The following is a 17,267-nucleotide window of genomic DNA, read 5'->3' on the forward strand; positions in this document are numbered from 1 at the left end:
GGGTACTTCCAACGGGCTTCTGCAAAGCATCCTTCTAACCGGTCGCTAGCGGTGTGCCAAATTTGAACGCAATCGGCCCAGCCGTTCCTGAGATCTGGAAGCGGCATTCTGCACGTGCGCACGTGCAAACGGGGTCCAAAATGACTTTTGCACGGCACCCTACTAACCGGTCCCCAACCGTGTACCAAATTTGAGCGCAATCGGCCCAGCCGTTCTCGAGATCTGGAAACGCCTCCTGCACGTGCGCACGTGCCGTGCAGTAGCACCCTAACCGCAACACATGGGAATGCATTGCCTGGTGGATGCCTACCTGTATGCCAAGTTTCAGCGAAATCGCCCCAGTAATTACCGAGTTACTGAAATGGGAACAAATTTGGCACCTCTTCTTTTTGTATTTTGCACGTGCAGTGGGGGTCACTCACATAGATCAAGAGTATCCGACCTTTGGTAGAAGGGATGCAGCTACCCTATAAAAATAACCGCAAGACAATCGCTCAAGCCGCTGCTGAGATATGGGCCTCTCAAAATCACTACTTTTGCAAAACTGCTTGAACACCCTTGGCTTTTCACGTGGCACGTGCCACGACGGTCACTGAGATGTATCAAAAATAGTAAATTACGGGGTAGAAGGGATGGGGCTACCCAGCAAAAAAGACCGCAGGCCAATCAGTCCAGCGGTTGCTGAGATATAAGCCTCTCAAAAGCGTTACAGGCCGGGCCGGGCCGCGAGTTTCCTAAGTGTGGAACTATTCATACCGTCGCCCGTTCGAGTGACATCATCACTCGGCGCTGGCGGCTAGGTGCATGGATTGGCGGGTCTTTAAAGGGACTATCCCACCTTCTAAAATGTTGTTAAAACCAGTTAAATTGTGCCCGACTTTATAGATTGGATGACCAGGAACACGGTTCTGGCATTTATTTTTCATTAAACATCTCAGGCTTCCCATATTCCAAACACAAACTTTCAAATATGTGACGTCACAGCCCAAAATTACTTCCTTCCCCAGGCCACATTACTGTCATAAAGCTGATTCTTTTTACTCTGTAGGCACCACAACAAAGTTCAGACCAAGTTTTAAGCGATTTTTCAACGAACAAACCCATTTAAATCAGAATGACTAAACGAGGTGACGTCACACTAACGGTCGCTCCATGTTGAAGATAGGGCCTTGTACAAGGCCCATTTTCAAATGAAGGGAACGAATTTCTTCAACACCAAGAGGCCGCGGGGGTTGCAACCTAGATAGATAGTGGTTTCTGTACCTCGCCGCAAACTTGGCTATCTCAACTCAAACCCCATGTTAAAGGTGGGATAGTCCCTTTAACCCTCGCCCGTAAACGGCGATCTGCCACCTTCGCCCATGCAGGGGGGGGGGTTGGTGCGACCCCCCCTTGGCGTTTGAAAACGGAGCGTCGTAGAGCTTAGCGGAAAAGACCAACGGATTGCTCTCGCCGAGATCTCGCGATTGGTGGTATATTTTTGGTCCTAGGTCAACATTTGACCTACTTTTGACCGGTCAAAGGTCAAATTTTCGGAAAAATAGACTTTTTCAAATTTTCCGCGGCGATTGCGGCAAAACGGTGGGAGATATCGACTTGAAACCTTCACTATCGTGTTCCTTGATCAATTCTCTATCGTTTGGTATGTATTTCGTTTCCCTAGCTCTAAAAATGGCGCGTTGGGAGCGCCGGAAGTCGGCAAGGTCACAGTCGGCGGCAGAAATTCGAAAAATCAAAATTTAAATTTTTGAAATCTGATTGTATTTTTGGATTTGGGATGTCCATTTGCTCCCTATAGAAGCTAATATTGCTGCATATTCCCATTGAGGTGACAAGAATTAGCAAAATAGTGGTTCGGGCGCTTTTCAAAAATAGTACCGGACGCTGTTCCTCTTGTGACGTCATAGCTCCGTGACCTGACCTGACCCGGTCAAGTTTCTTATACCATATGATAGCCAATACTTGCCCCAACATGCATGGGAAGTTTCATCACGATCCATCAACCGATGTCCGTACCACCGGCAGGAAACCTCGGGCGTTGGCACTCAGTTTGTGAAAATCCGGCCGGAGGCTGTTCCCTTTGTAACGTCATAACTCCGTGACCTGACATGACCCGGTCAAAATTTTTTTATCAAAAGATGCGCAAGGTTTGCCCCATAAGGTAGGTACTAGGGTGGCCATTTTTTTGCAAAGTACACGGAATCACCGCTCCTAGCCTCGATCCTGATGCATTTTTTCATGCTGATTCCGAATCTGTTGAGAAAAATGAAAAATTCGTAAAAAAATTTGACCCCTGAACGTCCTTGAAGTTTTTGGATAAAGTGAAAATATCGACGTCTCACTGTCTTATCGAAAGTTGCGTTGTGTTTAGACTAAAAAGTTTATATGAACGTGAAATATGGTCTGTCGGCGTCACAATGCCACTAAAACCAGCAATATTTCTCATTTGGTTTAGCAACAGCGTTCAATAATATCCGCACCCTTTGGGGCAATCTGCCTCTGATGGCGAGTATCGAAATAATAGTGATACACGTCTGCCTGTAGGTGGCAGCACTGTTGCCCAAACTTCGATTCTTTGATAGGTCATTGTGATATCATTAACACGTTTTATCATCATGTTTTCCTTGCCAAAAGATACAATAACCATTAATCTGATCGTCTGAAAGAAATTTCGAGCATCAGTGTGTCATTTTCCTTTCCTAAACAATGTCTAAAATAAGGTAAAAGCAAGCAATCGGGATGAAACGGTAATAGCCCATGGTAAACACGATTACACAAAGAATCGTGAACGACAGGTTAATTGCGTTCAGTAGCATACACATGACGGGATGCACCTAGATGCTCAGCGAGCCCCACCGGCATTTGGTTTGGTCGTAAGACCCTATGACTCGATTAAACCCAGCTGCCGGCCCGCAGTGATGTCGTTGGAAGAATATACAATCGTAGACTAGAGCCGATGGCGTTGTGCGGCACTGATGTGTCACGAACCAATAAACCCTTTCATTTAACAGGTCACCGGTGAAGTATGGTTATGCACTTACTTGCCTGCCCAGCGCATTGACTCAATGGTGGCCAAAATCATGAACTGTCGGAACAATAGGCAAGATCGCTAAAGCGTCAGACTCTAACAACTGCACAATCTGAAGGGACCAGCTCGCTGTTTGACAGCGCACCGGAATCAATTACCGGAACATCCCGAGGATTTGTCCTTCCTCGCAGATCAGCTCGGTGCCAGGCATTAGCACATCGGCCAGTCGCTAAGCAACAGCGGGATACTGGAAAGGACAGGTGAAAAACCAACATCGCTGCTCCTCTGCTCTGTGCCGCTGCTCGGCAGAGTGAGACACCCTCCAGTGGGCCTTCTGTCTCGCTACATTTACACTTCCTCTGCGGGAATTCGCTCATTGTGGCTGGCAGTGAATCCGGTATAGTTAGGTAACAGGTCGGGTCCGCTGAAAAACACCCAGCAAGGCCGTCTCCGACTTGGGTTGCTCTTCTCCTGAGGTCAGTGTCTGCAGCGACACGGTCTCCGCGGCGCCGCGGACGGCAGTCTCACACCCTCCAGACAGGCAAGGAAACGCGTAACCATAAATTAACTTCATCGGAAACATGTTTAATAGTGGGCTTTATTGGTACGTGATACATATCAGTGCCGCACGACGCCATCGCCTCTAGATTGAGCTTGTATAATCTTCCAAAGACATCACTGCGGGTCGGCAGCTGGGCTGAAGTCAGGTCACAGGGTTTTACGACCACTTGCCGGTGGGGCTCGCCGAACATCTAGGTGCATCCCCTGCATGACACTAAACGAAATAAGCCTGTCATAAACGATTCCTTGTGTAATCGTTGCTTACATTGCTGGGGCATCGCCGTTTCACCCAGATCGTACTTTACTTTTGGTTAGAAAAGCCTTATTTTAGACATTGTTTAGGTAAGGAAAATGACATACTGATGCTTGAAATTTCTTTCAGACGATCAGATTAATGGTTAATGTATCTTTTGGCAAGGAAGACATGATGATAAAACGTGTTAATAATATCACAATGACCTATCAAAGAATCGAAGTTTGGGGAACAGTGCTGCCACCTACAGGCAGACGCGTATCACTATTAGTTCGATACTCGCCATCAGAGGCAGATTGCCCCAAAGGGTGCGGATATTATTGAACGCTGTTGCTAAACCAAATGAGTGATATTGCTGGTTTTAGCGGCATTGTGGCGCCAACGGACCATGTTTCACGCTCATATAAACTTTTCAGCCTAAACACAACGCAGCTTTCGATTATGCAGTGAGACGTCGATATTTTCACTTTATCCAAATACTTCAAGGACGTTCAGGGGTCAAATTTTTTACGAATTTTTCGTTTTTCTCGACGGATTCGGAATCAGCATGAAAAAATGCATCAGAATCGAGGCTAGGAGCGGTGATCTCGTGAACTTTGCAAAAAAATGGCCACCCTAGTAGGTACCCAAAATTTGGCGGCGCTGCGCGCCGCCGTTTTTGCACTATTTCCGAAAAACCTCAGGGGGGGGGGTTGCACCAACCCCCCCCCTACATGGGCGAGGGTTAAGTTGGCGAAGAGGCGGAGCCAGTTATCCTGCGTAAATATTTAGTCAGTGTTAATTTTAGCGAGTTCCCTAGCTAGAGAAAAAGTAACTTGTTCTGCGTGAATATATAACCGGTGTTATTTCAGTTATCGTTCGTGCATTCGCCCACCTTGGAAACATATCTCCTACGAGGTGCTTGAGTTTTGACGGTGTGGTTTGTGCACTGCGTTTCGCTTCAGCATTGAGCAAATGTCTTCAGTATTACGGCTGGTGATACTGCCTATCGGCGTTGAATGATGTTTGACACCAATAGGACATAAATTAGCAGGTAGTGCGAATTTATTATTAGCAGATTTATTAGCGAGATTATTAGCAGATTTATTAGCGGATTTATTATTTATTTTATTAGCAGGTAGTGCGGAACTACGAGTATAGTGCGGATAGTGAGTGACGCCATCTGGACCGATGCTGGAGATGGTAGCGCCACCTGCCGCCACTTAACTGCTCGCTACTTGTAGCAGTGCCTGGCTGGTGCTTTGTCTTGATTGTTTGAAGCGTAGTGTAGTACCTTATGACGCATAATATAAGGTCACTTTGCAAAATGTGAGGAGCATGGACGAATTAATTTGTGAGACATTGACGCCTTAGTAATTCATAATTGTTCCCAACACAAGCTAGCTATGCATTAGATTTTAATGTAATTGCTCAACTTCCCATAATAACACCAGGGGCGCTAGTGCCGCGCGCCGCTAGCCTATAATCGTGCAGCGATTGGTCAGCCGACTGTGAGTCATGACGTCACAGCCTGTAACGTCATCTCGGCGAAGCTTGCAGCAATCATAGACCTTAGGTATGGGCAGTTCCACACTTAGGAAACTCGCGGCCGGGCCGGGCCGGGCCGGGCCGGGCCGCTCATACTGAGATTTTTCCGTTATATTGAAAAGACTTCGCTTCGCTCGCTGCGCTCGCTCGCTCGTAATAACGGTTGACTCACTCACGTCATCACTTTTCATCCTGCATGTGCAATATGAGCGATTCCACGGACTGATAAATGCACCTTTTCTAAACTGATAGTCGATTGGTTCTCACGTGGGACTGATTTGCACAGCCGGGTAAAATCGGACAACTGAGAGCTGTCGGGAGCATTATAGAGAGTGAGCGGCTCTCGTAATGCTGAATCACTCCCTCGGAGATTCCAGAGTTTTGTACGTGAGGTAGCAAGGTTTCAGGAACATACGGACAAGTTATTGGCGAGGGTAAGGTGGCAGTAGAACAAGGCTTAACCCTCGCCCGTAAACGGCGATCTGCCACCTTCGCCCATGCAGGGGGGGGGGGTTGGTGCGACCCCCCCCTTGGCGTTTGAAAACGGAGCGTCGTAGAGCTTAGCGGAAAAGACCAACGGATTGCTCTCGCCGAGATCTCGCGATTGGTGGTATATTTTTTGGTCCTAGGTCAACATTTGACCTACTTTTGACCGGTCAAAGGTCAAATTTTCGGAAAAATAGACTTTTTCAAATTTTCCGCGGCGATTGCGGCAAAACGGTGGGAGATATCGACTTGAAACCTTCACTATCGTGTTCCTTGATCAATTCTCTATCGTTTGGTATGTATTTCGTTTCCCTAGCTCTAAAAATGGCGCGTTGGGAGCGCCGGAAGTCGGCAAGGTCACAGTCGGCGGCAGAAATTCGAAAAATCAAAATTTAAATTTTTGAAATCTGATTGTATTTTTGGATTTGGGATGTCCATTTGCTCCCTATAGAAGCTAATATTGCTGCATATTCCCATTGAGGTGACACGAATTAGCAAAATAGTGGTTCGGGCGCTTTTCAAAAATAGTACCGGACGCTGTTCCTCTTGTGACGTCATAGCTCCGTGACCTGACCTGACCCGGTCAAGTTTCTTATACCATATGATAGCCAATACTTGCCCCAACATGCATGGGAAGTTTCATCACGATCCATCAACCGATGTCCGTACCACCGGCAGGAAACCTCAGGCGTTGGCACTCAGTTTGTGAAAATCCGGCCGGAGGCTGTTCCCTTTGTGACGTCATAACTCCGTGACCTGACATGACCCGGTCAAATTTTTTTTATCAAAAGATGCGCAAGGTTTGCCCCATAAGGTACCCAAAATTTGGCGGCGCTGCGCGCCGCCGTTTTTGCACTATTTCCGAAAAACCTCAGGGGGGGGGGGGTTGCACCAACCCCCCCCCTACATGGGCGAGGGTTAACACGCGCAGTGGAAGGGGGGGGGGGGCGGATTTCGCCCACCCCTCCTGTTTTTCGCCAATAACTCGCGTCGCAAGCATAATATCAATGTTAAATTTTGTCTACCTGTCCAGAATTGAATTGCGGATCTTCTCGTGCAAAAAGTAAGAAAATCGGTTCACAACTTTTCTAGTAATAGCGGTGTAAAGTCAAACATCCTGCCGCCGCGGCGGCGCGGCGGCGCGGCGGCCGGCGCTAGCCGTTATCGCGCCGCCTGAATTGTAGACTGTGCCGGGGCGGGACGGTTCCGTCTTTACATCGCGCTCCTTACCGCTGAATAAATTAGATTCGCGTCAAATTGGGTGAGAAGACTGAGAAATGCACAGGCAATCATATGGTTAAAGAATTTTGAAAATCGGCCGGTAACAACTTGAGTTATGAGTGTGTAAACACAAAATTGTGATTGCCGCGTTTCCCGCGTCGGCCGATGCCGCTTCAGCCGGCGACATCTTACCCTTAGCAGGCTTCTAACTGCCATATTTATTGTTGGATTATCTAGAAATTCACCATACATACTCACAAATGTTTTTTCTTTCGTATAGTGAAAGATTTAAAAAAATCGGCCGGTAACTTTTTGAGTTATCGGCGTGTAAACGCAAAAAAAATCGCTAATATGGCAGATTTGACCACATTTGACCTCATTTGACCTTGAAGATATTGACCTAGGGTCATGAAATTCACACACAACAGAGTTCCCCATGGCCCCCACCTACCCTCCAAATTTCGTCTTTCTAGCTCCACTGGGAGCTGAGATCTTAGGGGGGGGGGCGACATCCGCCCCCCCCCCCTTCCACTGGGCGTAGTACTCGCAACCCTTCCACTGCGCGTGTTAAAGACCAATTTCCATGACATTGAGATCTAGAATCTTGAGCAAAGTTCGTGACCTTAAATGTTCCGTGTATCACTGTATCACAGACTTCTCTATATATAGAGAAGTCTATATATAGAGAAGTCTGTGACTGTATATAACAACTAAGAACACTACAAAAACACTTTAAATTATCGTCCACACGGTGCTCCCTCTCTTCGATGATCGATCTGTCGCTAAGTCCTAGCTATGCCGAACCCTACTGAGCCGCATCAAACCGCTGTCCATCACGACTGAATGACAGCAGCAGTAGTGCCGGCAGCAGCAGCAGCAGCAGTGGCAGTGACGGCAGCTCGTGTCAGCCAACCCCCCGAGATCGATACGGTCAAATCTCAGCACGACCGTAGCGGGGGAGCCGGTGGCCGCCCGCCGTCGTCACCGCCGCCCGAGGCGCCGACACCTAACGGCTCCTCCACCGACGCCAGAAACGTTAACGGCAGCGGGGTTCAGCCATGTAGACAGGATAGATGAGGCTATTACAGCCCCACCGGCGGCGATATGGTATCAAAGTGCGTCAGTACAGAGCTGGCATGCCTTGGGCCGGAAAAGGTATGTCGACTTGTTATAGAAGTTTCAGATCAAACATCGACAACTGGAGCAATGCGCATTCCAGTATCCGGAAAAATACCCAATACGAAGCCCACAAGTCCGGTAAATGATCAATGGATGCAGCTCACGCGTGCCTGTCCTGATTTACTCAGCGCCCTATCACGTGATACGTCGAACTTGCCCAGTGCCCGCCCACTTACCCCTCTTGGAACTCAACGCGGGTACCACCTTTTCAACCAGTCACTAGGGCCAGGGGCTCACCCACGCACGAGACGCTGGGTAAATAGTAAACACCATAGCGTCTCCGCGACATGCACCACGGCATGAGACGAATATCAACTAGACGACAGAAAAGCGAGGCTTCAGCGCTGGCTCACTAGTCAACCGGCGTTCAAACAGTCTGCGCTGAAGGAAGCTGCCTGGTGACAGCTGATGAAAGGGAACCTGGCGTATCGATCTATTCCTATCGAGAGGTCAGATAGCGATAGATGTGGCCGAGCCACAGGAGGATCAGAAAGCGGGTGGAAATAGGAACTGCACGATGTCTGGTTACCTCATGAATATCTTTAAGACAAAGTTTTTGTTCATGGACACTAAAAAGTGATTAGTTTAGATTGAGTTCAGAGGAACGCTGAGAAGGCCTAGTATCTAGGCACCGTATATATAGAAACGGTCTCCAAACCTGGTGGCGGTCTTACCGCAAGCACAAAGAAACGATCTATGTAGTCACGAGACTTGAGTTCGGGGAGGCAGCGTAAGCAGGACCCCTGATAGCACTTCCCTCCCACCCTCTTCCTCCCGACTTCCTCCCGTGGACCGTGGGGTCTGCCTAATGAGAGTAATAGTGACCGAGTGAAGAGCGTGCCACGAGCTTATTATTCAACTAACGAGCCTCTCAGAGCGTCATAACAGAACCATTAATGTCGACGCTATCCAAGTTTTTCTTTAGCGTAAACTCAGTGTCTAAAGGTGGAGGGAAGCGAGCTCTACGAATATCATCCGCAGCTTTGGCGACAAAAGCTGTGAGCTGTTAGCTAGACCACGACGAATTCAGTACGGACTTACAATGCGAGCTCCCTCAATAGAGTTCGATCAGCGGATGGCAACGTAGGCCGTTTCACGTTCCGTATTCATCACAACTACGTACAACATTATGTAATTCATCCGCATTGGAGCACGAAAAGGTCAACACCATCGGGAAACGGATAGGTCAGCACTGAAAAGGTGCAGCTAACAGGTGGAAAAGCAAAGAAGCTAATCCTACTTTTAGAGATTAAACTAATACAGCGACCAGCGTGCGTTTGTTCAGGTTGATCGAGTGCAACTGTCTGCATTAAGTCATTTATTATCGTTCGTACTACGCAGCATCCACACGGCAATGCAGCCCATCTAAATCATCGTTCCGTCGCGCAATGACAATTCATCGTGCGCTGTCAGTGTACCACGCGACCTCTGTGGCCCACTGAGGACCAATGTAGCCGACCACAGCGCCACAAAACCAGTTCCGACCCTACGTCCGTGGTGCCTACCCTACAGACCCCACCTCCGACATTAAACTGAAGTGCCAGCATCCGCATACGTCTGTCCACCTCTCCATTTGCCGAGCTGTCTGTCGTACCCCTGTCTCTGCGGTTGACCTGTCGCTTTTAGAAGGCAACTTTGATTTCATAGTTGCCTCATACGGTTTTGAATTTTGATGGTTTTCACACTCTATTTCTGGTTCTCTTGATTATACGACCATTTACATGTGATTCTTGAATAAATGATGTTTGGCTGCCTCGATGTCTCAATCATTGGCTGTCTTGCCGTCTGTCCCGTCGTTACCTCGCTGCCTGTCTTATTGTCCATTTGCGTGTATCACCGTCTGTCCCTTCGTGCCGACTGTCTGGTTATCTCACCATCTGCCTGAGCACTATCTCGCTGTCTGATTGTCTTTTCGTTTGGTATGGCTAATTGCCGTCTGTCCGGTTATCTCATCATCTGTCCGAATGTCTCGCCGTCTGGGCGCCCCTTTTTGTCTGACCAGGCGGGGCAGTCGGTGCACAAATCCTGCACGCCAGAGCCACAAAGCCACAGGGCTGCGGTAGGAAGGGGCGTAAAGCGGGTAAAACCGGCCTGGCCTGCAGAGAACAGTGCAGACATTCCAGCGCCGCGAGGGGGACAGGGAGGGGGTGGCGGAGGGAAGATCGAGCCTTTCGATCAGGGCTGCGGAGTCGATGGATTTACGGCGACTCAGACTCCGACTCCGACTCCGGCTTTCAAAAACCAACTCCGACTCCGACTCCGACTCCGGGCAGAAATGTTGACTCCGATCGACTCCAACTCCCGACTCCGACTCCGCACACCTGGCAGGGCTGCGGAGTCGACAGATTTTCGGTGACTCCGACTCCGACTCCGGATGGGGTTTCCAATATCGACTCCGACTCCGACTCCGACTCCGGTCACAACTGTCGACTCCGATCGACTCCGACTCCGACTCAGACTCCGCAGCCCTGCTTTCGATGAATATAATTCCAAGCCTAGTAGCAATCCATTACGCATTTGCGAGGGTTATAGCGATGGCGTAAAAATTGCCAAACTCCCAATGCATATCTCCCGCGTAGGTGTGTGCTGTCTGCCTGTCAGCGAGGGGAACGCATCTGCATATGGATGGATGTGTCAAAACAACGAGAGAAGCATCTCACTTAAAGGGACAGTATCATCGAAAAAAAAATCCATGTATGGAGCTGATTTTTTTTTTACTAGCATTTCTTATTTTCTGAATCAGAAAAACATAGTTTGAGGACCGAACTCGGTGAAAAATATTGCAACCACATTTCATTTTCATGATTCATTTTCATGAGCGAACCACCACTATACAAGCATGGCCGCCAGTTTGGAAGCATGGAAAATTACTACAGAACTGGCGCAGCTAATACATTATTGACGCTACGCTTACGCGGTCGTTCTTCTGATTGAGTTGTCCTTAGGGAGAGGTAGCCTTAGGTATTGCCTATAAAAATATAACGTGACAATTGGAGGGAGTGACAATTGGACGTGACAATTGACAATGGGAGAAAATATCACGTGACAATCACGTGATAAACGTCATACATTGGAGGGAGATTGTGATTCAAGCTGGAGGAATTCCTTTGTTGAGCCGCTAGAATCCGAAGGAAACAGCGGAAATTGCCTACGACTATTTAATGAATTTAACGGTGATGAATAAGTGCGAAAAACGTTTTGGCTTTATAAAATTTGATGAAATGACCAGGGTAAAAGTTTTATTACTGGCGGTCAATTCAAAACGGCGCAAACATTTAAACAGTGAAGATAGTGAAGCACGATTCAAAGTGTGGTACACCTTTCGTACTTTGAGCGGCGATAGCGGGATAACGGTGTGGAGCTTCGAGGATCGGTCTTCAGTTCCCGGACCAGAAAGGTGGGGCCTATGCAATGTCAAATTTCATCAAAATGGTGATACTGTCCCTTTAAACAGAATCTCTATCCGCCTAGCTGTGATTCACGAAGATCACGACCCAGACAGCCACACCCATGCGGACGTAATCCGCTGGCTCACACGTCATGTCCATTGCCCAAGGTGCTGCTACCCGGAGCACCCCTCAGCGTAGCCAAGCCGTGCTGCAAAGGTGAGGGAGCACCGCCACCACCGGGCGTCGGACCAGTTTAGACCGACCCCAGACGGACGGCGGCGACTGCGGAGGTGCGCTGCAAACAGCTTCCTGCACGCGCCGCGGCGGCGGCTGGGCCGGGGAAACGGGGGCGGGGGGGGGGGGGCGGGGGCGGTCCGGCGCCACCGCCACCGCCGCTGTGTCGAGACTTTCAGACATCAGCGTATGTATCGTCCGGCCGCCAGTCGCGCCCCACCAGCCACCCAGTCGCCGCCGACCTCTGATGACGTCACAATGACGTCATCTGGGGCTGGGCGTTACGTCAGACGGCAGGGGTGGGTGGGCGGGTGGCGGCCCGTAACATTGGGCGCGTGCGTGCGCGGCAGGCTATATGGCTGGTTTGGTGAGCATATGGTAGTTCGAACTCGGCCCCTCCAAACCGCATACACTAACGCAAGGTTGCTGACGGATATTCGCGGTAGAGTCGGGTCGATATATCCTGCTACTGGGTCAATATGCCATAAGTGATGCGGAATATCACGGGTCGGTAGACGGATCGATACTGTGTCGAGGGGGTGGGGAAGGGGGGGGCGGAGGCGAGCCGGGTCGAAGGCTCTCGAAATCTCCCCACTGGACGCGCCGCGGGCTATTTTGAGACACCGCTGCCCTAAGACTCCAGATTCTTCAGAGAACCCGGTCCCAGAAACTAATCAGAGGCTTGCACTAGGACCTCACAAGAATCAACAAATGAAACGCAATATACCTTGACAGTCTTCAGCGGGAAACTATGAAATGAAATGTATCTACAGTCATGTAGAAGACTACGCCATATACAACACAGTTGAGCTACAACGGACACAATAATAAATTTTTTGGCGATACATGCCATTTAAATGCCTAAATCAGCGCCGAAACGAAACAGCTACGAAGCACCAAGCAGAGACCTTTACAAATGAAGAGGGCATCAAACTGGGCAAATTAGCACGACCTGTCTCACTGGGATGAAGTTTCATTGGCCCATCGAGGTGAGACAGTAAACCTGCGGATAACGGCAGCGTACGACGTCACGTATAAGGCAGCGTCTTATCTACAATCAACTGAGTTACGGGTGGCGAATGATACCCAGATAAGCCATGCAGCGGTACACAGAGACCAGCTGTATTTAGCCGAGCTCATCATAGCTTCGGTGGTGAACAGAGAGGCGCTACGAGAAGCATCGCACCAGGCAGCTGCTTTGAGATGTCAGGGGAGTGAAAACGTCCTACCATACATAGGTACAATGCCGTTGCTTGCATTGGATTGAGGAGTGAAGCTATTGGTAAAGCAAGGGACGCTGACAAACCTTCTGTTTGCTAACAGCAACAAGCGTTCGGATGGTGACATGTCAGTTTTGTAAGAATTTTTGGTGCCAGCCGGCCGAATTTTCCTCAAGTCTGGCGTCTGCTGCCATTAAATGTTTATGGCTTGCACCGAATATGACCACAAATCTTTCAGCCAGACACAATTTAGTCCACGGAAGGCGGGATGAACATTTTCCATGACTCTTGAAATTTTCGTAATGCTCTGGCCTCTCATCAAGTTCGAGGCTCTCATTCAGGGTCTGATTTTAAAAAAAGTATCTTCTTACAATGGCTGTCACCTCTCCGGATTCTCAAACCGCGTCCCAAAGAACTCGATGTAGTCGTGATAGCGAACTTGGCACCGGATTTTTCCGGATATACTCAGCTTTGTTTATTGACTACGTGAGGCTAACCAGGGAACACTTCGACCATGATGAACTCACGTAACCTAGCCGGAGGTGGTGGCGAGAAAGGGGCAACGTCTGGATCGCATGGATGATTGAGCTCATCCTATTTACGTAGGCAGTAAATTGAAGCTAAGTATTCCACTAAACCCATGTCATCTGTGCATGGATTATGGAAGTGAGGTCCCCAAATAAAGTTCCACGTAGTCTTGTCAATTCACAGCCCGTTCAACTCAAATCAATCTTGTTCGACCCATGTTGAACATCGCTTCACTCAAGAAGATGAAAGAGCCAATTTAACCCACGCGGACTCTGCAATAAATCCCGTGGACCCCATGCCAACTCACGTGGACTGCGTGCGCGTGCGCCGGGTGATGAGCGGGCTGGGCATCTTGAGTCCCTCCAGCACCGGCGACAGCTTGCCTCCGTCCTCCATCGTGACCCTGCGAGACACAAACGTCATACGTCAGTTCACGTCATCACAGTACGTCACTCATCATAGCAGTCCGGGCATCATAACGGCCAGTCCTACTGCCACTGAGACCAGGCACAGCTCATCTGGTTCGTCTGCAAATGGACAAGAGTAAAAAAGAATACGTGTTGTATCAGCGCATGGGCATGTTTTCAAACTCGAGCCCCAAAGCAAAATCACCATATGTACCAGAAGTACCACACAAACTATTTAACTCAGCGATATTTGCCTCTAGCCTCTACAACCTCCTATGTCTCACTGTAAAATGCAAAATGTTGCACGGAAATGCAGATTTACCACCCCAGAAATGCCACCGCCTACAGGTCGTGCGGTAGGTTTTCATTTTGTAACAACACATCTTCATCAAACAACATCCTGTCACATGAGTTTAAATATTAAACCGTCTCAGTTTCAGCCCAGTAACACAGGGAGCGGTGCATGCACCCGTGGCTGGGTGGTTCCAAAAACAACATCAGGTGAATAATGTTAGGATACATCTCTGACGCTCCAGCAAATGGTTCAGTAGCACGCAGAGGGCCTCTCGGGATTGATGGTGCCTTCTTTGATTAAGAATTGGAATGGAGTGAGAGCTTTGTGTCGGCAGCTGCACTCACATAGTGTGATTAAAATGAGAGAACTACTCAATACCAAGGGCGGGAGCCATTTTACTATTTAGGTGCCCGGAGTCTAGCAGATTTATCAGTTATTAAGAGATCATGAAGAGAGTCGGACAAAAAGTACATCGGATGGCCTTAGATTCGTTAAGTAAGAAAGGACGTGGATGGAGGACAGGACAAGAAAATAAAAGTAAGGAAACAAAACAATTACAAAGTCACACGAACCAATACGGACTCCAGGCACCATTCCCCGTGTCACATCACAGGATCATGTTGCTGGCAGCACGTTTAAACTCTGTAGTTATCGGGATTCGGTCTCGATACCAATAACGCTGCTAGTCTCGCAGCATCGATATTTCATCGATCAAAGACAAACAAGCCCGGCCCCATCCATCACGATAACCACTCTGTCGCATTTGCTGCAATAAGTCCAGCAACGAACCCCAGCGTAATGATAACACACCACGAACACAGAACACGAGAACGGAGCACGGATCACTTCAAAGACAAGAACAGAGCACAGAAAACAGTGCAATGACATTAGAGCACACATAAACTGCAAGACGCAGAAACCATACACAGACACAAAGACATCGCACGGAATCCAAACATCAGCCAGCTTACAGGGCATCAGGGAAGCACGCCACTTCATCAGCCAAACTCGAAGACCACGTCTTACAGTAAGAACACAGCGCATTGGAACCACCTCGCACAGACAACACACCGCTCCAATCACAGGCGCATTTCACAGCCCGGTGCCCGCTGAAAGACGGCGCTGCAGCTACAAATAGCCCGTGTGCCGGCCATTGAGCGTCCGTGTGTCGGCGGCGATAGATCAGTGTCCAGACGCCGCGGGGTGCCATCACTCCAATTTGGTGACGGGATCGGGAGCTATATCGAGAGCCCGGGGCACACATCCGGAGACGTGCTGACGAGCGACCGGTGTTGATTGGTCTGGCTCACGATGGGGAAGGGTGATAATGAAACGTACGTACACACGTAAATAGAAATGAAACGTGCACAGAAGTGAGGAGAGATAATGTTGGACATCTGTGGTGGTTGTATTTCCCAAAGAAATGGCATATGGAGAAAAGGAACAATGCTAACTAGGTTAAAAGAAATGCGAAAGACGAAAGTCAGCCCGCACAAGCCTCGTAAAATTGAAGCCGGGAGAAAATGATACAGGAAAACGAATATTTCAGCTCAGAAGGAACGTTCGCTGGTTCTCAAGCCAGGTCGTAAACCCAAACCAACTACATCTTAGCCAAGCAACACCCCAGCGCGTACCGCGATGGTTTACGATGTTATCCAATGCTGCAGCGCATCAGTCTAGCACTTACACAAATTGCTACCAGCACCGCTAAAATGTTAGCGTAAACAAACTCTCCACAAAACTCCGTGGCTTCTGACATGGTGCTGAACTCAATGACGCCGTTTGGTGCACATGAGAACATCGCAACCATGGCGCAACACATATAACCGTGCCGCGAAGACCATGAGGTTCTAAGACGGCATCCATAAACGAACTCCCCTAGGAGAGTGAAGCATTGCGCCACTGCAGTTCGCATGGCTCAGACAGGCAAGTAATAAATCCACTCCCGACCGCAACAGGCATATAAATCGGAACGCTTCGGTGATTAATGCGAGATTGTTCTCGAACGGTCTCGTGATGCTCCTGCCTTTTACACTCACACTAGCTCCTGGTAGCCTGCACCATGCATTCCATGATGCACCATAATGATTTAAGGCTATCGAAGACGAGATGCTTTTATATCTGCCGCGGTGCCGACTGCATGCCCTAACTAGAACTACCTACTGATCTAATGTTCTTTTTAAAGTGACGGTAGCTTATCAGAATATTGCGCAATGCACATGTCCATAGCGTTGCAACATACCCCATACCACTGGGAGCTACACGGATAGATAAGCATCGCACTGGGACACTACGGCTTTTCCCATGGCAGACTATTCTTCTTTCATACTAAGAAAATTGTGACGCAAAAATGTGCCACAGCTCATCACTTCGAGAGAACGAGCGGGATCCATTCTGAAACCCGTGGCCAAAGTCCCGGTTGAAAATCACTGGAGATGGAGCTGCTGAAATTGTCCCAATTGGTACCTTTTTCCATACCCGGTGCGTCATCACGTTTTGTCACTTAACTTACACAGCTTTCTGACTGCTAGCAAACCAAAATCTAGCCAAACACTAAAATATGCCATATCGTATATCAAAACGAGAAAACAGCAAAAATGTCGGTCGATCTGCGCTGTTAATGTGTTGCATAAATACACCCAATTACATAACCCACCCATGAGCCCGTTGTGCGCCCCCAACTTTCCCGGTCGGTTCGCACTCGTGCTGTATAATACGATATACCGCGCAATACCAGGTAACCGTGCACATGGCGACCGTTACGTACGACGTTCCGCCTCCCCGTGAGACAGGGGGCTGGGGGAGGGGGCGTGCAGCGGCGCAGTTTCGTGGCCAGACGGGGCGACTGGACCACCCTGCGATTCTGTCTCTGCTGCGCCGTTACTGTCTGGTTGATGTTCATTGTTCAGTGTTCAGACTGGTCTGTGGTTTAGTGACTG

The 17,267-nt window shown here is 49.0% G+C and overlaps 1 protein-coding gene across 1 annotated transcript in view; it reads right to left on the minus strand.

The window, feature by feature from the left end:
- LOC122373972 (cold shock domain-containing protein CG9705-like) overlaps positions 1 to 17,267 on the minus strand; it is a 48,823-nt gene that overhangs the window by 21,228 nt on the left and 10,328 nt on the right. Inside the window, exon 2 of the mRNA XM_043352447.1 lies at positions 13,934 to 14,029. Within this exon, the coding sequence (XP_043208382.1) occupies positions 13,934 to 14,022 (89 nt within the window). The 5' untranslated portion in view covers positions 14,023 to 14,029. The remainder of the gene's footprint in view (positions 1 to 13,933; positions 14,030 to 17,267) is intronic.

The sequence above is a fragment of the Amphibalanus amphitrite genome, unplaced genomic scaffold (assembly GCF_019059575.1).
Source record: "Amphibalanus amphitrite isolate SeventyFive unplaced genomic scaffold, NRLGWU_Aamphi_draft 000039F_arrow, whole genome shotgun sequence".
Classification (NCBI taxonomy): Eukaryota; Metazoa; Arthropoda; class Thecostraca; order Balanomorpha; family Balanidae; genus Amphibalanus; species Amphibalanus amphitrite.